This window comes from Canis aureus, chromosome 27 (assembly GCF_053574225.1).
Source record: "Canis aureus isolate CA01 chromosome 27, VMU_Caureus_v.1.0, whole genome shotgun sequence".
NCBI lineage: Eukaryota > Metazoa > Chordata > Mammalia > Carnivora > Canidae > Canis > Canis aureus.
Genome location: NC_135637.1, coordinates 3,376,132 through 3,400,191, shown reverse-complemented (window position 1 = coordinate 3,400,191; position 24,060 = coordinate 3,376,132). Strand labels below are relative to the sequence as shown.

At 41.8% G+C, this 24,060-nt stretch overlaps 2 protein-coding genes and 1 long non-coding RNA gene across 31 annotated transcripts in view; all 3 read left to right on the top strand.

Annotated features, from left to right (window-relative positions):
* Positions 1 to 8,917, top strand: part of ZNF10 (zinc finger protein 10) — a 31,425-nt gene extending 22,508 nt beyond the window's left edge. For 18 of the 21 annotated variants that reach the window (XM_077875099.1, XM_077875098.1, XM_077875096.1 and 15 more), the window contains one exon: positions 96 to 4,033. In XM_077875099.1, the coding sequence (XP_077731225.1) occupies positions 96 to 1,558 (1,463 nt within the window). In that variant the 3' untranslated portion in view covers positions 1,559 to 4,033. Of the gene's footprint in view, positions 1 to 95; positions 4,034 to 6,634; positions 8,348 to 8,614 lie in introns of those variants that run through there. The other 3 variants (XR_013366295.1, XR_013366293.1, XM_077875097.1) reach the window with 3 other exon arrangements.
* Positions 8,918 to 10,909: 1,992 nt separating this feature from the next.
* ZNF268 (zinc finger protein 268) overlaps positions 10,910 to 24,060 on the top strand; it is a 39,394-nt gene continuing 26,243 nt past the window's right edge. Inside the window, exons 1-3 of one of the 9 annotated variants that reach the window (XM_077875035.1) lie at positions 10,910 to 11,216; positions 11,415 to 11,482; positions 12,253 to 12,383. In XM_077875035.1, coding sequence (XP_077731161.1) covers positions 12,294 to 12,383 — 90 coding nt within the window. In that variant the 5' untranslated portion in view covers positions 10,910 to 11,216; positions 11,415 to 11,482; positions 12,253 to 12,293. Of the gene's footprint in view, positions 11,227 to 11,414; positions 12,384 to 24,060 lie in introns of all 9 variants that reach the window. The other 8 variants (XM_077875031.1, XM_077875033.1, XM_077875032.1 and 5 more) reach the window with 8 other exon arrangements.
* On the top strand, positions 13,103 to 15,695 carry LOC144299658 (uncharacterized). The gene is made up of 2 exons (XR_013366306.1): positions 13,103 to 14,037; positions 14,550 to 15,695. It is a non-coding gene; the product is annotated as an uncharacterized LOC144299658 (long non-coding RNA).

Sequence of the window (24,060 nt, the reverse complement as noted above, 5' to 3'; positions counted from 1 at the left end):
CATACTTGGTCTCCACATCTCACCATTCAGACCTTAATGTTTTTTTTTTTTTTTTTTTTTTTTTTAGTTACACAAAGTTTTCTCATTTCTTTCAGATTTGGAGACTGCAGTTGAAATTAAATCATCAATTTCCAGTAAGAACATTTCTAAAGATAAACAATCCTATGGCATTAAAATGGAAGGAATTGCAAAGACTGATCTTTGGTATTTGTCATTAGAAGAAGTCTGGAAATGTGAAGACGAGTTAGACAAGTATCAGGAAAACCAGGAGAGACATTTGAGGCAAGTGACATTTACCCAAAAGAAAGTACTTACTCAGGAAAGAGTCTGTGACAATGGTAAACATGGGGGAAACTGTCTTCTTCCTACTCAGCTGGTACTGAGAGAGTATTTCCATAAACATGACTCACATACTAAAAGTTTAAAACATAATTTAGTTTTTAGTGGTCATCAGGAAAGCTATGCAAGTAACAGTGACTGTGGTCAAACCTTTTGTCAAAACATTCACCTTATTCAGTTTGCTAGACCTCAGCCAGGAGGGAAGTCCTACAAATGCCCTGATCCTGTTAACTCTCTTGCTGGTGGTACATCGTTTGATATATCGAAGGGTATACATAGGGAGAAACCCTATGAATGTAAGGAATGTGGGAAATTCTTCAGCTGGCGCTCTAATCTTACGAGGCACCGGCTTATTCATACTGGAGAAAAACCCTATGAGTGTAAAGAATGTGGAAAATCTTTCAGCCGGAGTTCTCACCTCATTGGACACCAGAAGACTCACACTGGTGAAGAACCCTACGAATGTAAAGAATGTGGGAAGTCCTTCAGCTGGTTCTCTCACCTTGTCACCCATCAGAGAACTCACACAGGAGACAAATTGTACACGTGTAGTCAGTGTGGGAAATCTTTTGTTCACAGCTCCAGGCTTATTAGGCACCAGAGAACTCATACTGGAGAGAAACCGTATGAATGTCCTGAGTGTGGGAAGTCTTTCAGGCAGAGCACACATCTCATTCTGCATCAGAGAACTCATGTGAGAGTGAGGCCTTATGAATGTAATGAGTGTGGCAAGTCTTACAGCCAGAGATCTCACCTTGTGGTGCACCACAGAACTCACACTGGACTGAAGCCCTTTGAGTGTAAAGACTGTGGAAAATGCTTCAGTCGAAGCTCTCACCTATTCTCCCACCAGAGAACCCATACTGGAGAGAAACCATATGAGTGCCACGATTGTGGGAAATCCTTCAGCCAGAGTTCTGCTCTCATTGTGCATCAGAGAATTCATACTGGAGAGAAACCATATGAATGTTGCCAGTGTGGGAAAGCCTTCATCCGGAAGAACGACCTTATTAAGCATCAGAGAGTTCATGTTGGGGAAGAGTCCTATAAATGTAATCAGTGTGGGATTATCTTTAGCCAGAATTCTCCACTAATTGTACATCAAATAGCCCACACAGGAGAGCAGTTCTCAACATGTAACCAGTGCGGGACAGCACTTGTCAATAGCCCTCACCTTATTCAATACCAGACCAACCATATCAGAGGAAATTCTTATTAATACAGTGAATGTGGAGAGTTCTTTATGAAGAGCAATAACTTCATTTTGCATTGGAAACTCCTAGAGTTTCTAGAGAGAAGCTGTATAGATGTAATCTGTGCAGAAATGTTTTCAATCTTGTTGCCACCCTTTTGTGCACTAGAGAATTGGTCCTAGAAGGGGAAATAACCCACAGATTTCAGTTTAGTACACAAATACATCAGCTTTTCTTTCTACAAATTCCTACAAAAGCAATTGTCCTTGGAGCATTCTTGACCAAGCCTTAAAATGCTAAAATCATGGAACCATGAAGTAGGTGAGTTGTGGAGAGATTATCCAGCTTTTTTTACCTTCTTCAGAACGATAAATCAAGAGTTGCTACTGCAAAGAATCAAAAATTGATACAGTTATTGTAACAAAAGTGGAAAATGGTATTCCAGTGAATTCATATACCATTTTTTAACTTCTCCTCTTCTGGGATATTTAGTAGTGTTTACTCTGATTTATATGTCTGATTTAAACCACATTTTGGTTAGCAGTAGGGAAAATGCTTATAAGGCAGAAAAAAGAACACATGTACTAGTAACGGTACTTATTTTAAATATATTTGCATGTGGGCAAGATTGGAAAAGTATCTATGGATAAATAAAACAGAATTGATTTGTTAGGTAATGGGATTGAGTGAGTTTCATAGTTTATCCCATGTTACTCTGATAATTTGAAGGCATTTTTAAATATTAAAAAAAAGGATATTCATTTTTTCTGTTCTATCCTCAAGATGCTCAAGAACTACCTGCTAGCAGTCAACATTCCACATTGTTTTGGGTCATAGTTAGAGTTGCACTCTTTGAGACAGGGTGCTAAAGACTTCTGGGAACTTAAAAACAGTGATTCTTTGGATATTGGGACCTAGGGGAAGATTAGGTATTTGAGCACCCAGGGAAGGACCTGTTTGGGACCTGGTACCCATGCCATACATAGAGCAGCCATGCTCATGTGATAGCCTTGCCACCCTCCCTCAAGGTAGTTTCTTATCTTTATAAAGGAAACGTGGTGGTTGAAGGCATAAGCTTGTGTGAGACTACCCAAGTTGAAATTCCATCTCTGTCTTTAACCGCTAAGTGAGCTTGGGCATGTGGTCTAACCTCTCTGAACCTAACTCACAGATACTCTCTTCTGTGACCTAGGGGTAATATGTGTCTTGTAGGACTGTGGTGGGTGTTGAGTGAGTAAACACATAAACAGCTTAGAATAGTGCCTGATATATAGTAAGTGCTTTACAATTGCCAGCGGTGTTACTGTCGTTGGCCCACCTTGGTGTGTGTCTTTGAATTTAAATCTGCTTGTTTTAAGTAAGAGCTCATGGGGCTCTTGTTTCCTTCCCAGCCATGTTTCCCTCTTACTTCCATCGCCCTTAGCAGCTTGAGGAAATCACTGCCCATAGTGGGTGTATAAACTAATTTCTGAGGATCAGTAACTGACTTTTAGTATTGTATGCAAAATCATATTGTTTGTACAGAGGTTTTCTTTTCTAGGTTGAGGAGCCTAATCCTTAGATTCTGTGGTAAGTTCATGACCCTAAAAGATTTAGAAAGAGAATCTGTTTTAATTCTCTGTTTCATTCTGTAAATGGATCTCCTGCTTGTAGGGACTAACTGTTGTTTGCCATTTGCTAACAGACAAGATATATGTTAGGTGCTTAATGATTGATGGGTTAATGGTAAATATTTTTAGACCCAAAAGGACAAAGATCTTGATATGTCCCAGAAAGAATCTAGAAGTGATTGTTAGTGTCATGAGACTTGGGAGCCACAGGGAACATGAGACCATTTAACTTGTATTCTTCCTCATACAGTTGAGATAAGGGAAGTTGGTGCAGGTCTCACATTTTGAGTGAAGTCAGACCCAGAACTAGATCGCTGGTCCCTCAGTTACTATTGCTCTCCATGGTACATGTATACCAATCCCATGTGTGATATACTCCTATCAGAATGAGTTTTCATGATAAGCAGTGGTTCTTTATGGGTGCGGAAGAGTAGCCCCTTACCTGGGCCTCTTAGAATTCCTGATAACCTATGGCTCAATTTTCCTCAGCTGTACAATGGAGGTACTTCTAGTATCTACCTCAGAGGGTTGTTCTGTGGACTAAGTTGAGATAATGTGTATAAAGTATTTAAAACAGTGCCTGGCACACAAGTAGTACATGTTTTAGCTACTACTAACATTACTAATATGAACACACTAAGGACTTTAGGAAGAGAGAAATGTCTATGGATGATTACTAAAACATAAGGGTGCAGAATTTGCAGTATAGAGTGTATAATAGCAAAATGGTTATTTATAGTGTATCTGTGTCATGGAATATTATGCAGACATTAAAATTATGCAAACAAAGTTTGTTAACAAGGAAAATGTTGATGCTTTCGTGTGTTGAAAACATGATAAATGATTGTTAATATAAACTCAAATATATAAAAATAAATGAATTGTAAATAACTGAAATGAATGTTACTCGAAACTCTTACAGAAATTTGTCAAAAGATTAATGAGTTAACCTACTTTCTTTTCTTCCTTTCTCCTTTTTTATACTTTTCTAGTTTTTCCAAAGTCTCCTCAACAAATATACATTATTTTTAGGATTAGGAAAACAGTTCTTCAGTAAGGGAGTATTTTCTATCCTGAGTTTTCATATATAAATAAGCTACTAAAACCTTGATAAGGGAATTTGACAGCAGATTAATCAGTGGTTGCTGGTGGGTCAGAGAGTAACTGACAGGAGATGAGACTGCAGAGAACCCTGACAATGATCTCTGTCTTGATTGGTGGTGGTTCCATGACTGTACTTGTCTGTTCAGCTCATCAGACTGTACATTTGAAGTGGATCCAGATTGTTGTAGGTTTTACCTCAATAAAATTGATTTATTGAAAATATTCAGAAAACCAGGGATTTCTGGGAAACCAGAGAATCTGCAGCTCCAAGTGAAAGCTAATAACAATACTAGTATTTGCTGGTTTTATAATTCATCTTTGTAGACAGCTTAATACAAGGTAGCCAATCTGCTAAGCCCTTTAATAAAATAGATTATTTCCACCTATAACCCTATGAGGAACATATTACCCCTATGGTTAAGGGAACTAGAGTTTGGAAATTTTAGTTAATTTGCCCCAATTTACATAGTTAGTGAAGCTTCATATGAAAAATAACCAGCAAGTGTATCGCAGATCTCAAGCAAGGTAATGTCTGGGACTTTTTAGAGGATCTTAAAAATTAAGCAGTCCAATATAACGAATAAATACACAGTACCAAATTCACTCAGACTTCCCTTGAAGAACGTCCTCTCTCTGCCACTATGTCATCATTGTGTCCTATCTTATTTTTTTTTAAGACTTTATTTATTTATTCATAGAGACAGAGAGAGAGAGAGAGAGAGAGAGGCAGAGACACAGGCAGAGGGAGAAGCAGGCATCATACAGAGAGCCTGACGTGGGACTCGATCCAGGGTCTCCAGGATCATGCCCTGGGCTGCAGGCGGCACTAAACCACTGCGCCACCGGGGCTGCCCTGTGTCCTATCTTAAAGTGATACAGGTACTATGTGTAAATGAGGATCCAAAGGTAAGAAAATAAATTCCTGTGAAAACAAGTAGTGACATGTAAGTTATATGCACCATCTTACTTAGTTTCTGCATTGATGCTGTTCTTGTGTACTACTTCCACTTTTAATTCACAGTGACTTGCCCCAAGTCACACAGTAAGAAGTGGAGGAGCCAAGGTTCAAACCCAGATCACTTGGGCTCCTGCACATTCAGTGTTTCCACTACTTCTTTCTACCTCCATATGTGGCTAAGGACTCTGGTGCTATCCTAATAAAGGGAATCACGGGAATTTTAAGAAAGACTCCACTATCCTCAGTCACCACTGTTAGAAGCTCATAGGGATTCAAAAAGTACTTTATTTCTTCTTTTTTAAGCTTTTATTCATTGAGAGAGAGTGTGTGGGGTCAGTAGCAGAGGGGAGGGAGAGGGAAAGAGAGAGAATCTCAAGCAGACTCCCTACTGATCTTGGAGCCTGACACAGGGCTCGATCCTACGACTCCCAAGACCATGACCTGAGCTGAAACTCACTTAACTGACTAAGCCACTCAGGTGCCCCAGAAACTATTTTCTTAATACTCATCCATGAATTAAGCACATGCTGATTAATCTGTGAAATTGCCTTTCCTGTTACTTGGCAAGAAGGTGGAAGTTTTTTATTTTGTTAACTTTGCCTTAAATAAATTGCAAGCTGACTATGTGCCCAGCATCTCAGCAACTATACAGGAATTGGTTGAAAGAAAGGATATGTATAAATATGTGTTGGTTGAGGTTGGCAAGATATCCCAGCAATGAGATCACTTTTGGAGGTATATGAGCAAGGGTTTAGAGGGTCCATAGATTTGTGGCTTCAGGGAGTTGGAAAAGCCAACTGCTTTTGCACTACACATTAGAAATTCAGCTTTAGATGTTTTAATGACAAAGTTCTCTTATCACACAGTCCTGTGGAAAAATAGATTTAGGGTGTATTACCTTACAAACAAGTTCTTCCCTACCTGTTATGGATAGAATTTTGTGCTCCCAAAATTTTTGTGTTGAAGCCATCCCCCATTGCCAGAATGTGGTTTTACTTGGAGAAAGGATCTTCATAGAGGTAATCATGTTAAGTCATTAGTGCAAGCTACCATCCAGTGGTATTATATTAAAAAATGGAGGGTAGAGATGACATATGGATACTGAGATGCCCATAGAGGGAAGATAATGTGGGAAGACAGGGGTAGATGGTGGGGTCTACAAGTAAGGACAGAGGCCTGTAAGAGATCCTTCCCTCACAGCCCTCAGAAGGAACCATTCCTACCAACCAACTTGATTTTGGACCTCTAGCCTCAGAACTGTTAGAGAAATTACTGTTGTTGAAGCCCACACTCTGTGGTACTTTGTTACAGGTGACCTAAGAGACTAAGACATTGCTTTATTTAAAATTGCAGCCACCTCATTGACATTGCTAATCCTCTTTATTCCCATATTTTCAATATTATTCATTACCCATCTTTTTTTTTTTAAGATTTTATTTATTCATGAGACATAGAAGAGAAGCAGAGACATAGGCAGAGGAAGAAGCAGGCTACATGCAGGGATCCCGATGTGGGACTTGATCCCGGGACTCCAGGATCACGCCCTAGCAGAAGGCAGGCGCTTAATCGCTAAGCCACCCAGGCGTCCCTATTCATTACCCATCTATCAGCCAACCAATCTTTTGTCTTCCCTTGCCAAATAAAATGCTTCACAAAGTATCCTAGTGTTTTTTGGGGAATATTTATTTCAAAGAGAGAGAATCAAGCAAACTCCCTGTGTAGCCCAACACAGGGCTAGATATCACCATCCTGAGATCATGACCTGAGCTGAAATCAAGAGTTGGAGTCTTAGCCGCTTGAGCCACCCAGATGCCCCCAAGGATCCTAGGTGGGTTTTTTTGTTTTTTTGTTTTTGTTTTGTGTGTTTTAGGATTTATTTATTTAGGGGCACCTGGGTGGTTTAATGGGTTGAGTGTCTGGCTTCAGCTCAGGTCTTATCTTAGGTCCTGGGATTGAGCCCCACATCAGGCTCCCTGCTTGGTGGGAAGCCTGCTTTTTGCTCTCCCTCTACCTGCTCCTCCTGCTTATGCTCTCTATCTCCCTGTCAAATAAATAAAATATATATTTTAAAAGATTTATTTATTTTAGAGAGAGTAGTAGTGGAGGGGCTGAGGGAGAGGGAGAATCTTAGCAGACTCCAGGCTGAGCACGGAGCCTGATGCAGGGCATGATATTTACTACCCTGAGATCATGACCTGAGCAGAAATCAAGAATCAGCTGCTCAACCTACCCTGCCACCCAGGTGTCCATCCAGGGATCCTAGTTTTAATTACTGATGGATTCTTTGTGCCTAATACAGTGGCTAGATCATAGTAGATACTCAATAAATATTTGTTGAATGAAGAAATCAACATTCATTCACTGAGTCTAGAAAGGGAAATGCCATAAACTTATGGCCAACCAACACATAAAGATACATAGTTCTAGCAAAGAGGAAGGGGAAAGGATAGTTATTAGATAGTGAAGCAACTGTGTGTGCCACATGGAAATAACACCCTAATATATTGTTATAAGGGATTTTATGTGGAACTTGGTAATCGAAGCCTAAAATGTACATGCAAGACCATAGGAATAAAAATAACATGATTTTAAAGAACAACAATTACAAAAGGCTTTGACGTACTACTTAGCAAGGTTTACTATAATGATACAATAAGACTGGTGCACTGGCATAGTGTTGACCAGGAGTCAGCAAACAATGGAAATAGGCCAAATCTGGCCTTCTGTCTACTTTTATAATTAAAGTTTTACTGGAACACAGCCATGTTCATCCATGTATTATCTGGCTGCTTTTGTGCTACAATGGCAAGACTCAGTAATTGTGGTGAACAAAACCGAAAACATTTACTAACTTACAGGATGAATTGTCTCCCCCCCAAATTCCTATGTTGAATTCCTAATCCCCAGTAACTCAGAATGTTGGCTGTTTGGGGTCTTTAAAATGTAAACATTTTAAGTTAAAATAATATTAGGGTGGGTCCTAATCCAACTTGATGTATCCTTATAGAAGGAGTTTAGGACACAGAGACACAGAGAGGGAACCACGTGGGGACATGGAGATGACCATCTACAAGCCAAGGAGAGAGGCATTAGAAGAACCAACTGTGTCAACCACTTGATCTCTGACTCTAGCCTCCAGAACGGTGAGAAAATAAACTTTGGTTGTGTAAGCTACCCAGTCTGTGGTACTTTATCATGGCAGCCCTAGCACACTGGACTTTACAGAAAAAGTTCACAGACACTCACTGTAGGCAGATGTCAGTGGAACAAAATATAAAGACTAGAGACAGACTCATATTCATGGTAGGCAAAATAATGGCTCCTAAAAAATGCCCACATCCTGATCCTAGAATTTCTGAATATGTGATATGGCAAAGGAGAATGACATTTGCTAATCCTCCATTATCCAGATGTGCCCAATGGAATCCATACATCCTTAAAAGTGGAAGAGGGAGACAGAGGAGGAGGCCAGAGTGATGTGACCAGGACTCAACTCTGTGCTGGTTTTGAATGTGGAGGAAATGGACCATGATTCAAGAAATGCACATGGCATCTAAAATCTGGAAAAGGCAAGGGAAAGGATCTTTTCCCTGGAAAGGGTTCCTTGGAAATAAATGGATCCCTGCCAACATGTAAGATTTAGCCCAGTAAGACATGTGGAACTTTTGACCTACAGAACTGTAAGATAAATTTGTATTTTTTTAAGCCACCAAGTTTGTGGTAACTTGTTACAGGAGCACAGAGAATTAATAGAACATAAGAAACTAGTATATAACAGGAATTATTTAACAAATCAGTGGGCAAAGGATGCCAACTCTACATTTCAGTGTAAAACTTGTAGAGCCTTCCTTTCCACATTTAGTATTAAGGATTTATTTCACCTTATGATGTCCTTAGTAGAGCAGCAGAAAGTATTTTATTAAATCAACTTGAGGGACGCCTGGCTCAGCAGTTGAGCATCTGCCTTCGGCTCAGGGTGTGATCCCGGGGTCCTGGAATCGAGTCCCATGTCGGGCTCCCTGTGAGGAGTCTGCTTCTCTCTGCCTATGTCTTTGCCTCTCTCTGTATCTCTCATGAATAAATAAATCTTTTAAAAAATCAACTTGAGTCCATACTTTGTAATAGTTCTGTGCAACAGTGTTCTGTGCTGCTTACTGAAGTTCCATAGTTATCTCTAGGAAAAGCACTTCTGTGATTATTTTATTTGGGAGCTTAAGTTTGCTAAAAAATGGACTGAAGACAAGGCACTCTAATGGGCATGGCAGGTATTTTCTCAAAAATCAAGTGAGATGTCACTTCAAGGACAACAAATGACGGTATTTATTTATTGCCAACATTAAATTAGTTTTCTAGGCTCCATTCCTAGTGTGGAGCCCAAGTCAAGGGCCTGAACTCACCATCCTGAGATGAAAACCTGAGTTGAGGGATCCCTGGGTGGTGCAGCGGTTTGGCGCCTGCCTTTGGCCCAGGGCGCGATCCTGGAGACCCGGGATCGAATCCCACATCAGGCTCCCGGTGCATGGAGCCTGCTTCTCCCTCTGCCTATGTCTCTGCCTCTCTCTCTCTCTCTCTCTCTCTCTCTCTCTGTGACTATCATAAATAAAAAAAATAAAAAAAAAACCTGAGTTGAGATCAGAAGCCCACAGGACTGAGCCACCCAGGCGCTCCCAAAATTAGAGTTTTTAAAGGAGTAGGAGAATTTTGGAAAACTTGTACCTGCCATTGTGAATTTCTGTGAAACTTGTGTCTGCCAGCTTCCAGTACAACACAACTGTCCACTCAAAGCTGAAGACAGATCCTGATAGAGCAGACGTTCATTTCAGACCATATTATAGAATCCCAAGTAGCTTGTGCTGATCACAGACATCCATGATTGTCCTATAAGCATATGAAAATATCCCGTTCTTTCCCAACTACATACTTGTGTGAGACTGGATCTCCTCTAAACACTTCGACAGAAACAGCACATGCAACAGACTGAACACAGGAGCAAACAAGAATCTAGCTGTTTTTCTTTTCTTTTTTTTTTAAGATTTATCCATGAGAGACGTAGAGAGGCAGAGACACAGGCAGAGGGAGAAGCAGGCTCCCCGCTGGGACTCAATCCCAGACCGGATCACGACCAAAGGCAGACCCTCAACCACTGAGCCACCCAGGTGCTCCTCCAGCTGTTTTCTATTAAGCCAGAAATTAAAAGATTTTCACCCGAGAAAAATGTAAAACAAGGCCAGTGTTCACTCGTTATTTATTATTTTGAAAGGCTTTATTATGAGAGGCACGGAGACAGCCAGAGACACTGGCAGAGGAAGAAAGGCTCCCCGCGAGGAACTCCAGGACTCCGGATCAGTACCTGAGCGGAAGGCAGACGTTCAAGGCGTCCCTCACTCGTTATTTTTTAATACTCGTTAAGGTGTCACTTATGTTAACACGCCCTCATGAACTTCTGAGCTGTTACCATGTGAACTTGGGCTTTAACCATTTCAGAAAAGGAGAGCAGTCGGCACGCTTTCACCGCAACTGACCGCACTCCCCTCTGCGTCGTCGCCTCCACCACTGTCGTGGTCCGCGGTATTTCACGCCCGTAGCGCGGGCGCCCAGGGTAGGCCCGGGGGGACTGAGCTCCTCCCGGGAGTATGCCCCGCGCCGTCGGAGGCGTGCTGCGGGGCGTTCTGGGAGTCGTAGTTTGCTCCCCTCTGGGGCGCACCGCACTGACGCGCTTCCTGTGCGTCCCTGGCGGCCGCCATTGGCTGGGCCCGGCCTAGAAAACCGTGCTTGGAGGTGTTTGTCACTTTCCCATCGCGGTGACCCGAACTGAAGTGGGCCGGCTACGCCTGCCTCTTGAGCCGAAGCATCAGGAGCAGACGTCGCAAAATCGAAAGGGAGATTCGTAGCCGATGTGACTGCATATCCGGGAGGTGGCGGCAGCCAGTCTCTCCGAGTCCCCTGGCTGCCGGCTGAGGGGTTCGTGGAGTCCGACGCACCCAATCTCTTCCGCTTCAGGGCAGCGAGACGGTGAAGACCGGTGTGGCCTCAGCGTCCGGTGTTGGGAGCCGGGAGGGCGTAGGGGGCGGAGAGACAGAGGCTCCATGAGAGACGGCGGGAGGGCGGGAGCGGAGGGACCCGGAGGTGTAGGCCTCTGAGACCTTCCGGGTGTGGGGGCGGCGGGGGCGGCGCGGAGATTCCGCCTTCACTGTCTTTCTCCTCCGGCAGCCGGGGCCGGCTGGCGCCCAGCACTGAGCGCGGGGATGGCCACCAGGGTGCGGACCTCAGCCATCTGGGTGAGTAGGGGCTCCTGTCCTTTCGGGAGAGCCCTCCCTGAGCTCCGGCCCTTCTCCGGAGCGGGGTTCGTGCGGAACCCCCCTTCCAGGACGCCGAGCGTCAATTCAGTATGTAGAAAACATTAGTTTAAAAAAGGATAGGGGCACTGAGGGGGACACTTGACGGGATGAGCACTGGGTGTTATTCTGTATGTTGGTAAATTGAACACCAATAAAAAGTTATTTTATTAAAAAAAATAAATGCAGTCAAGAAGAACTAGGAAAAAAAAAAGGATAGGGGGCAGAAGCAACTGGATTTGGTAACTGGTTGTGTGCTTGTGGCTTGTGAAGGAGGCTGAGCCAGGGATGACCTCTGGGATTCTGCTCTGTGGGCCTGGGAGTGGAGTGTGGGTGGAGATTTCTGTTGCGTGTGGACTGTACCTACTTCTTTTTGGTGGGCAAATGATTACGCAAGTGTCTAAGGAAAAAGATCTGGACAGGGGTACTGGTGAGGTATGGCCAGATTAGCTCAAGGAGAAGAGTGTAGCATGAGAAGAGCATTGAGGATGGTGCTCAGGGAATTGACAGAAGGCAGCAGAATAGGGACTGGAGGGGCACCCGGGTAGCTCAGTGGTTGGGCGTCTGTCTTTGGCTCAGGGCGTGATCCCGGAGTCCTGGGATTGAGTCCCACATCAGGCTCTCTGTAGGGAACCTTCTTCTCCCTCTGTCTGTGTCTCTGCCTCTTTCTTTGTGTTTCTCATGAATAAATAAATACAATCTTTAAAAAGAAGAAGAAGAGGAGAAGCTGGAGACTGACCCAGAGCCCATAGAGATGAGAGGAAAGGAGAGAACTTGTACTTCAGAGTTAAGGGAAAAGAAACTTCAAAACGGATTGCCATGTCCAATGTCCCACAGACATCAGGTAACATTAGTCATAAAAGTTCAGTTTGGGGATCCCTGGGTGGCGCAGCGGTTTGGCGCCTGCCTTTGGCCCAGGGCGGGATCCTGGAGACCCGGGATCGAATCCCACGTCGGGCTCCTGGTGCATGGAGCCTGCTTATCCCTCTGCCTATGTCTCTGCCTCTCTCTCTCTCTCTCTGTGACTGTCATAAATAAATAAAAATTAAAAAACATTAAAAAAAAAAGTTTAGTTTGGATTCAGTGGTGATGGTAGTGGTGGGTGTTGCCAGTAGTATTTCCAGGACAGAGTGAATGTGTATGTGCATTAGGAGGAGTGCAGTAATGAGAACAGCACACCCACAATGTACCAGGCCCCCTTCTGGGTCCTGGACATGTACTGCTGAACAAGACTGACAGAATCTGTGCTCTTGGTGAGTTCTCATTCTACTGGAGGGGGGCAGATGACAGAGAATGATGAAGAAACCACTCAGGCAAAAAAGAAAATATCAGAGTTGAGTTACACTTAGAATTAAAACTGGTAATGTCAAAGATTGGGTGATTGGAGAAGGCCCCACTAAGTCAAGGCCTAAGTTACAAGAGCATGCTGGCCCTGGGAGGAGCAGGGTGGGAACAGCCATTGCCAAGATCATGAGAAGGTTGATGCTTTTGTAATAATGGAAGGAAGGCTTGTGTGGCTGGGGTTGTGGACGTGGTGGGGGGGGCGGGGGCAGACAGAGGGGGCAGGGTGGGGAACAAACACAGAGGTGGCTGGAGGCCAGATGAAGCTGAGAAGCTGTTTGTTAAAAGAGGAGGCAGCACAGTGTACGTAGGTTTTCCAGAGATCCTTCTGGCTAGGTAAACAATGGGTTGTAGATGGACAAGAATAGATGGAGTGGCAGAAGAGGGCTGGCCAGTTAGCTTACTGCAGTTGTGCAGATCGGAGATGGTGGAGGTTTTTATCTAGGGCAATAGAAATGGAGGAACTAGCTAAAACTGGGGGCTGTTTGGAAGTAGAATCTTCTTCTGAGAACCAGCTTATTCTTTTCGTTTAGCCATTTGACATTTTTCAGGGTGACTTATTTCCTTTAAGCAGTCTTGTATTTGTTACCATTCCAAACAAACGATTATAATCAGTATTGACTACTGTGAGATTTTGTGCTAAGTCTTCTATACATATTACTTAATGCCTGTAGTTAGGAGGCAGGTTACAGCACTGGTCAGTGTAGAGTCAGGACTGGAACCAGGTGGTGTAGCTCTGTACCCATTTCCCTGGCTAGTGTATTCTACTGCCTTAGGATATAGGTTGGGAATCTCAGGACACAGATTTCAGCATCCTGGGCCCCAATGGTCATTCCTGTTTACCTAGAAATGGTTACTTTTCAGCTCTTTGGACCCAGGAAATGACAAAAGCAGGACCGGTTAAGTACATCTACTCTGGGTAGAGTGTGGGGTATGATAGAGAGCCTGGGCTTCTGTGTAAATGTAGACAGTCCCACTCAGGGATGGGGCAGAATGTGCACCAGAGGGGCCCGGTCCCTGGGTTTCTCCTTTTAGGTATCAAGATGATACTAGAAGACTGGTGAGTATGAATTCTGAGCAACAGGTGGTGATCATTGGAAGGGACGTTTCATGGAGGCCTTGAAAGCCCTAGACCCTCTGAGGATGCTGAACACTTGGCAGGTTTTGTTTTTTCCACTCGCTTTTGTTGTTTGGCTACTTTCTGCCATTGACACTCCTCTCCCACCCTGTCTTAAATATATCATTACAAATTCACTTACATTTCTAGGGGCTTGGAATGACTCTGTCTCTTCCCCCCCAGTAGGAGTTGATTGTATTAGCAAAATTTGTCTCTGTTGTGCTCCAGTACGTGGGCAGGACTTTTGCTCCCATGGACCCCTTCAAACACTGTCACCATCAGCCCATGCTAGTATCATAGTTTGTAGAGCAGTGAATGAATTGGGAATGCAGAACGGATGTGAGCTGGAATGTGGGGAGGGAAGGGAGTTTTAGAAGGACGCATTTCTGAGAAAGTGTGGCTGGTCCTCCTTTGCATACCCTACTGTTTATCCGTAGCTTTCCCCAGACTGACCCTCTTGGGGAATTCAAAGTTAGAATGTGGCAATGTTTATTCATTTATTACTTGTTCAAAACTAACAACCTTTACTAAACGCTTGTTTATGTATTCCAGGTACTGATTTGGCACTGAGGATACACAGGTCAGAGAGCCCTGGCCCCAGCCTCTCACATCTTCCAGGAGGTTCAGAGAAGGGACTAGGGTGGCAGGCAGCCACGGGGTTAGAGCTGAGGCAGAAGGAAGCCCAGGGGATGAGATTGAACAGTGTGCATCTCAAAGGATCTGTAGGATTAGCTGTGGAGGAAAGAGATATTGAGGCTTCAGCAGACAGGCTGCCTGTGTACGCAGGTGCTTCCAGCAGTGGGGGGATGTTCAGGGATGGTCCTGGAGCCTAGCTAGAGCAAGACCCTACTTTCTCAGCCCTTGGCTGTTAAGAGTTTAGAGATTAGAGGGGATGCCATTTGGTGGCCAGTTTGCATTTCAGCCACCCCTCTGTAGCTGACTTTGAGCAGGCTGCTCATCCTCTCCAACAAACTTAAAATTATATTTTCCTGATGAGTAGACTCTTTAATGATTGTGGAGTTGCTCTTTATTTCCAGGGATTCTTTTTTCCCTTAAAGTTTATTTTATGCTCATAAAGCTACTGGAGCTTCCTTTTGCTTGTTTTATCTTTTGTATCTTTTTATATCTTTATATTTTAGATGCATCTTTTTTAAACAGCATCAGTTTGGTTTTTTGTTTTTCATCAGTTTGTCAATCCTTCTATTTATTTATTTACTTATTTATTTTTTAAGATTTTATTTATTCATTTATGAGAGACACAGAGAGAGAGGCAGAGACACAGGCAGAGGGAGAAGCGGGCTCCCTGCAGGAAGCCCGACGCGAAACCCTGTCCCAGACCCCAGGATCACGCCCCGAGCTGAAGGCAGATGCCCAACCGCTGAGCCTCCCAGGCGTCCCAATCCTTTTATTTTAAATGGAACACCTTGTTTATGATTGATGTAATTACCGATATGTCTGGGTTTAAATCTCCCATCTTACTATATGCTTTCTATTTGCTATACTTGATCTGGGATTATGTATGTTTTTGTTTTTTCTTCTTTCATGCCTTTTTATTCTTTTCTCTGTACAGAGGTTGGGGAGTTATACACATTGTTTATTGCTTTACATTAAAAAAAATTAATGGCTGTTTTCTGGATAACTTCTTATAATTTGTCTTTTAATGAACTAATTCTAATCTATTAAAAATATTATGATTAATAGGTTTTCTACCTTTTTTTTAAAGAAAGATTTATTTATTTATTTACTAGAGAGAGAGCAAGCATGTGTGCACACAGCAAGGGAGGGACAGAGGGAGAGAGGGAAAGAATCTCCAGGAGACTCCATGTTGACCGTGGAGCCCTATGCATGGCTCTATCTCAGGATCCTGAGATCATGACCTGAGCTGAAATTAAGGGACACTTAACTGACCAAGCCACCCAGGCGACCCATCCATTTCTATTAATTCTTTCCCTTTTTCAAATATACTTACTAGGTCATTTGTCTAATTCTGGCCAAATTATGAAGTTTGCTTTTGTCTTCTTGAATGTAATAAGATGTTTGCTTTATAATCAGTGGCCATATATCCCAGTGTATGTTGTCTTTGAGGGTTTCTTTCTATTTGTTGATTTTCATTAGTTGTTATATCATCTTGTTTTCTGAAAGTTTTGTTATCTTGTGCACTGGTCACTGTACCTGGAAATTATTTGAAGTAGGGTGCCTGAGTGGCTCAGTCAGTTAAGCAGCTGAATGTTAATTTCTGGTCAGGTCATGATCTCAGGGTCTTGAGATTGAGCCCTGAGTGGATTATAGCAATGGCAGGGTACATACTTAATTCTTTACCATTAAGTGCCAGGGTTCACTAAGGTGTTGATGCCATAATTACCTCCATTGGTGACAGCAATGAGTTTTTTGTTTGATTTTTTTGTTGTTGTTAATTTAAGTATGATTAAGAAATTCATGGAGCGCCTGGCTGGCTCAGTGGTTGAAAGTCTGCCTTTGGCTCAGTTCATGATCCCAGGGTCCTGGGATCGAGTTCCGCATCGGGCTCCCCATAGGGAGCCTGCTTCTGCCTCTGCCTATGTCTCTGCCTCTCTCTGTATCTCATGCATAAATAAATAAAATCTTAAAAAAGAAATTCATAAATCTTTTTACAACTTTTATTATTTTGAGAGTGAGAAGAAGAGAGAGCACAAGAGAACACAAGCAGGGGTGGGGTCAGTAGAGGCAGAGGGAGAAGCAGGCTCCCTCTGGAGAGTGCCCAATATGGGGCTTGATCCCAGGACTCTGGCTGGGATCATGACCTGAGCCCAGGGCAGACGCTTAACCAACTGAACCAGCTAGGGGTCCCAGAAATTTATAAATCCTAATCTGTTAAATTAGTTTCAATCAATTGCAGTCCTTATTCTTTTAGAGAGTTACAATGACCCAGCTTTGGCTAGAGGGAGCCTCTGTAGCTTGGTCCTGAGCTCTTTTGAAATGACTCTGTCAGTCTTAGCTGGCGTCCTGGCTCCCTTGCTTTTGGGCCCAACAGGATATTCTAGGTTCATCTGAGTATTTCCTGTCCCAAATCTGGAACCAACCCTTTCTTCTGGAACCCTGGTACCATTTAGTAGGTTAACATGCTCAGAGACCACAATTGGTACTGAAATGTCATGGCTTCTAGGCTGTTTCACTAGGCAGACCTAGGACTCTTTGGAAAGGAAAAAAGTTTGGTTCATATTGGTATTTTCAATTCAAATTACAGAGTTTTCACTTTTCTAAAATTACTAATTACTCTCTTTTTAGTGGAAGTAACCCAAGTGTTGACCAAAAGATGAGTGGATAAACAGAATGTGTGTGTGTGTGTCTGTATGTGTTGATAACAGATATGCATGAAATACGATTCAACCTTAAAAAGATTCTGACACATGCCGTGGCATGGATGAACCGTGAGGACGTCATCTTTAGTGCAATGAGTTAGTCATGAAAGGATGGATATTACATGATTCCACTAATAGGAGTTTCTCAGAGTTGTCAAATTCATAGAAAGTAGAGTGATTGTTGTCAGGGACTGGAGGGAGGGTAGAATGGGGGTTACTGTTCAGAGGACAGTTTCAGTTTTATAGATAAAAAGCCTTCTGCAAATAGAAGGTGGTTATGATGATGTAACACTGAATGGACTCAATTCCACTGAACTGTACATTTAAGAGTGCTTAAGATAAGTTTTGTGTTCTGTATATTTTACCAAAATTAAAATTTTTCAAAAATAGGAACTTTGACTCTTACCTGACACAGTACAAGAAAAATGAACTCAAAATGAAACATAGATTTAAATAAGAGCTAAAGCTCTAACACTTCTGGAAGAAAATACATAGGAAAATATTTGTGACTTTGGGTTAGGCCAGAGTTCTTAGATGGACCTCCAATACCACAGCCTCCAAAAAAGAGAAAGCTTGTATATAGATTCTGCTTTTGAAGTTATAAATTGGACTACTACATCAAAATAAGAACTTTTGCACTTAAAAGTGATTTTATTCAGAAAATGCAAAGACAAGTCACAGACTCTGAAATATTTGCAAAACATATATCTAATACAGGAATGTATTCAGAATATATTCTGAACACTTGTAACTCAGTATGAAGACACTCCAGTTGAAAAATGGGCAAAGAAAAAAAAATAAAAATGGGCAAAGGATTGGAATGCACTTCACCAAAGCAGATCTATAGATGGCAAATAGCACATGAAAAGATGCTTACCGTCCTTAGTCACTAGGGAAATAATAAATTTCATCATAATGAAGTACCACTCTACACCCCCTGGGATGGCTATAGGCAGAAAAGCAAAGTAGAGAAATTGAAACCTTTATAAACTGCTGGTAGGAATGTAAAGTGATGCAGTTGCTTTGAAAGATTTTGGCAATTTCTTTAAAAAGTGAAATATAGGATCCCTGGGTGGCTCAGCGGTTTGGTGCCTGCCTTCAGCCCAGGGCGTGGTCCTGGAGTCCTGGGATCGAGTCCCACATCAGGCTCCCTGCATGGAGCCTGCTTCTCCCTCTGCCTGTGTCTCTGCCTCTCTCTCTCTCTCTCTCTCTCGTGGTCTCTCATGAATAAATAAAATCTTTAGAAAAAATAAAAAGTGAAATATAAATCTACTATACAATGCAACCATTTGACCTCTCGGAATTTATCCAAGATAAAGGAAAAGATGTTTACATAAAGACTTTTTTTTTTTTTTTTTTAATGATAGTCACAGAGAGAGAGAGAGGCAGAGACACAGGCAGAGGGAGAAGCAGGCTCCATGCACCAGGAGCCTGAAGTGGGATTCGATCCCGGGTCTCCAGGATTGCGCCCTGGGCCAAAGGGCAGGTGCCAAACTGCTGCGCCACCCAGGGATCCCTGTTTACATAAAGACTTATATGTGAATGTATGTGGCAGGATTATTCCTAGTAGCCCAAAAGTGTAATCTAAATGTTGATTAACTGGTGAATGTATAGCCAAGATGGAATAATGCTCAGCAATAACGGGGACAAACTATTGGCCTGTGCTGTAACAGAATAAACTTCAAAGGCATTATCCTAAGTGAAACAAACCAGACACAATATATACCATGATCCCACTTGTATGAACTGTCCAAGAAAGGCAGTTCTGTAGACAGGAAGCAGGGCAGTGAGTTGGGATGAGAGTGCCTTGGCTACAAGGGGGCACATAATATTTGAAGCAACATGAATATAATCCTGGATGAGATGATTCCTGCATAGCCACCAATTTAATAAAAATCATTGACATTAAATACTCTGTAGAAATTTCATTGTGGCATAGTATATGTACCATAAAATTAACTCTTAAAATGTACACGTCAGTCTTTTTTTGTATTTAGACTTGTACACATATCACCACTCTCTTATTCTAGGACATTATCATCAGTCCAAAAAGAAACTCTGTCCCCATCTACAGTCAATCCTTATTCCTTCTTTTCCCTGGCAACCATTAATCTACTTTGTGTTTTATGAATTTACGAATTCTCGACATCTAAGGTTATACCATATGTGGCCTTTTATATCTGGCTTTTTTTGTTTTTTTTTTTTTAAGAGAGGCAGAGACACAGGCAGAGGGAGAAGCAGGCTCTGTGCCGGGAGCCTGACATGGGACTCTATCCTGGGTCTCCGGGATCACACCCTGGGCTGAAGGCGGCACTAAACCGCTGAGCCACCCGGGACGCTCTATATCTGGCTTCTTTTAGCATGATGTCTCTAAGGGTTGCTTTATGTTGGTTTCAGCCTTTCCTTAGTGATGTTAGTGACTAGGAAGGCCTGGGGCACTCACCTGGGCCCACGTGGTGGGTCTCCAGACCTTTCCCTGGCTGGAGTCAAAGTTGTGGCTGGAGTGGCAATTGCAGTTCTTCCTATGATTGCAAGATGCACCTCAGTAACAACCATCTGGGAACATTGGAAAAACAAGGATTATAGCTCACAGGTCCTGGAGGATATGTGGTATGCTACACAGCAAAATTGGGAGGGAAAGCGTGCACGCAGGCACTTGGGGGTTGAGGATAAAGTGCCTTTTATTTTTCAAGTTCACTCTTCGTTGGTAAATTTAAAATATAATGGTGGGATTTAGAGCACAGAAAGGGAAAACCAGGATCACTCAAGCAAGTAGTTATGTATGTCACCCAGGGCTTTCCAAAAGGGGGACTTTTTGGGAAGGGCAGCCTGGTTCTTCGCCTGTTTAGCTGGCAGTAATGTTTGTCCAAGATGAATGTCTTCAAAATGAATGCCTTGACAATGAGAAGCTTGCTGTCAGGCACTTATGTTCAAAAAAAGCTAATACTAATACTAATACTACAAAAGTTCATCTATGTGGTAGCATTTATCAGTATCTAATTCCTTTTTATGGGTGAATAACCTTTATATATATATATATACCATATTTTGTTTATCCATTCATCCATTGATAGACATTTGGATTGTTTTCAATAATGAAATGCTGTGATGCACATTTGTGTAAGTGTGTTTGTATGGACATGTGCTTTTAATTCTTTAGGGCAGACCTAGAAATGGAATTGCTGGGTAAGACAGTAATTCTGTGTTTGACATTTCGAGGAACAAAGTGCTTGCTCCATTTTACATTCTTAACAACAATGTATAAGGATAAAAAACTTACTGTTACATCTGTTTTGTCATGTGCTAGATATCTTGTTTGTATTTTATGAAGTTTTAAATTTTAATTCCAGTGTAGTTAAAATGTGATGTTGTGTTAGTTTGGGGCACGCAGTGTAGTGCCTCAGCATTTCCTCACATCCCTCCATGCTACCCATGGTCCCTGTGCACTTTACTCCTGGACCTAATGCAGACTCCCCCCTCCTCTACTTGCTGACCACAGTTCTCTACGGTGAGGGTTGTGTTTCCTGGATTGTTTCTCTGTTTTTTGTTTTGTGTATTTTGTTTTGTTTCTTAAATTCCACAATATGAGTGCGATCGTATGGTATTTGTCTTTCTCCAACTGGCTTATTTTGCATAGCATAACACTCTCAAGGTCCATCCATGTTTTTGCAAATGGCAAGATTTCTTTCTTTATTATTCTGAATATTACTTAGCTTTCATTCTAATAGCTGAGTAATATTCCAGTGTGTGTGTGTGTGTGTGTGTGTGTGTGTATGTGTGTACACACCACATCTTCATTATCTCTTCATCAGTCTGTGGACACTTGGGCTGTTTCCATACTTTGGCTATTGTAGATGATGCTGGTATAAACATAGGGTTGCACATATCCTTTCAAATTACTGTTTTTGTATTCTTTGGGTAAATACCTTGTAATGTAATTACTGCATCATAGGATAATTCTATTTTTCAGTCTTTGAGGAACCTCCATACTGTTTGCCTGAGTGGCTGCACCAGTTTGCATTCTCACCAACAGTGCAGGAGGGCTCCCTTTTCTCCACATCTTCGCCCACGTCTGTTGTTTCCTGGGTTGATTTTAGCCACTCTTATAGGTGTGAGGTGGTATCTCATTGCAGTTTTGATTCCCTGATGATGCAATGTTGAGCATCTTTTCAAGTGTCTGTTGGCCATTCACACGTCTTCTTTGGAAAAAATGCCTATTCATGTCTTCTGCCAATTTAAAAAAAATATTTTATTTGAGAGAGAGAGGAGCAGAGGGAGAAGCAGACTCCTCCCTGAGCATGGAGCCTGATGTGGGACTCGATCTCAGGACCCCAAGATCATGACCTGAGCCAAAGGCAAATGCTTAACCAACTGAGCCACTCATGTGTCCCTTTTGCCCATTTTTAAATTGGATTATCTGTTTTGTGGGTATTGAGTTGTATCAGTTTATTGGATATGTAATTTGCAAATATCTTCTCCCATTCTGTAGGTTGTCTTTTAGTTTTCATGATTGTTCTTTTACTGTGCAGAAGCTTTTTATTTTGATAAAGTACCAATAGTTCATTTTTGCCTTTGTTTCCCTTGCTTTAAGAGACATTAGAAAAATGTTGCTATGGCTGAGTTTAGAGAAATTGTTGCTTGTAGTCTTTTCTAGGATTTTTTTTTTCTTTTCTAGGATTTTTATGGCTTCAGATCTCATATATAAGTCTTTCATCACTTGGAGTTTATTTTATTTTTATTTTTTGGTATGGTGTAAAAAAGTGGTCCAGGTTCATTCTTCTGTGTGTGGCTGTCCAGTTTTCCTAACATTTGTTGGAGAGATTGTCTTTTTCCCATTGAATATTCTTGCCTCTTTTTCAAAGATTAATTGACCTTATAATTGCGGGCTTATTTCTGGGCTCTCTATCCTTTTCTATTGATCTCTGAGTCTGTTTTTATGCCAGTACCATACTGTTTAGATTACTTTGTAGTATAACTTGAAGTGCGGAATTATGATACTTCCAGCTTTGTTTTTGTTTTTCTTTTTCAGAGGGTTTGGCTATTTGGAGTCTTTCATGGTTCCATACAAATTATAGGATTATTTGTTCTAGGTCTGTGAAAAATTCTGTTGGTATTTTGGCTGGGATTGCATTAAATCTGCAGATTTACTGTTCATACTACCCAGTATGGACATTTTATAGTATCTGTTTTTCCAGTCCATGAGCATGGAATAATTTTTCATTTGTGTCATCTTTGAGTGCTTTATAGTTTACAGAGCACAGGTCTTTCATTTTCTTTGTTTTTATTCCTAGGTATTTTATTATTTTTGGTGCAACTGTAAATGGGATTGTTTTCTTAATTTCTCTCTGCTGCTTTATTTTTAGTGTGTAGAAATGTGATGGATTTCTTTTTCTTTTCTTTTTTTTAATTCATGAGAAACCAAGAGAGTGAGAGAGAGGAGAGAGAGAGTCAGAGACATAGGCAGAGGGAAAAGCAGGCTCCATGCAGGGAGCCCCATGTGGGACTCGATCTTGGGGCTCTGGGATCACGCCCTGAGCCTAAGGCAGATGCTCAACTGCTGAGCCACCCAGGAGTCCCTGTGACAGATTTCTGTACATTTATTCTGTATCCTGCAACCTCATTGAATTCATTTATCAATTCTAGAAGGTTTTTTGGTAGAATCTTTAGGGTTTTCTATATGTAGGATCATGTCATCTACAGATAGTGAAAATTTTACTTCTTCCTTACCAATCTGGGTGCCTTTTATTCCTTTTTCTTGCCCGATAGCTGTGGGTAGTACTTTGGGTACTGTGTTGAATAAAAGTGGTGAGAGTGATCTTAGGGGGAAAGCTTTCAGTTTTTCACCATTGAGTATGATATTAGCTGTGGGTTTTTCATAGATGGCTTTTATTATGTTGAGGTATATTCCCTTTAAACTTACTTCATGGATTTTTTTTTTTAAAGTCATGAATGGATGTTGTACCCTGTGAAATGCTTTTTTTTTTTTTTAAGTAATGCACAGGATTTTATTTTATTTTTTTTTAATTTTTATTTATTTATGATAGTCACACACACACACACACACACACACACACACACACAGAGGCAGAGACATAGGCAGAGGGAAAAGCAGGCTCCATGCACCGGGAGCCCGACGTGGGATTCGATCCCGGGTCTCCAGGATCACGCCCTGGGCCAAAGGCAGGCGCTAAACCGCTGCGCCACCCAGGGATCCCGTGAAATGCCTTTTCTGCATCTATCATGTTGATTGATGATTGATTTGTGGATATTGAACCACCCTTGCAACCCAGGAATAAATCTCACTTGATCATAGTGAAAGTTTTTTTTTTTAAGTATTCTTGTATTCAGTTTGCTGATATTTCGGGGAGGATTTTTGCATCTATGTTCATCAGAGATGCTGGCCTGTAGTTCCCCTTTTTTGTAATGTCTTTATTTGGTTTTGGGATCAGGGTAACACTGGCCTCATAGAATAAATTTGGCAGTTTTCCTTCTTCTATTTTTTGGAATAGTTTTAAAAGAATAGGTATTAACTCTTCTTTAAATGTTTGGTAGAAGTTACCTGTGAAGCTTTCTAGTTTGTACTATTGTTTGTTGGGAGTTTTTTGATTATTGATTCAACGTCATCACTGGTAATCCGTCTGTTCAAATTTTGTATTTCTTCCTGATTCCGTTTTGGGAGGTTATGTGTCTCAAGGAATTTATCCATTTCATCTAAGGTGTCCGAT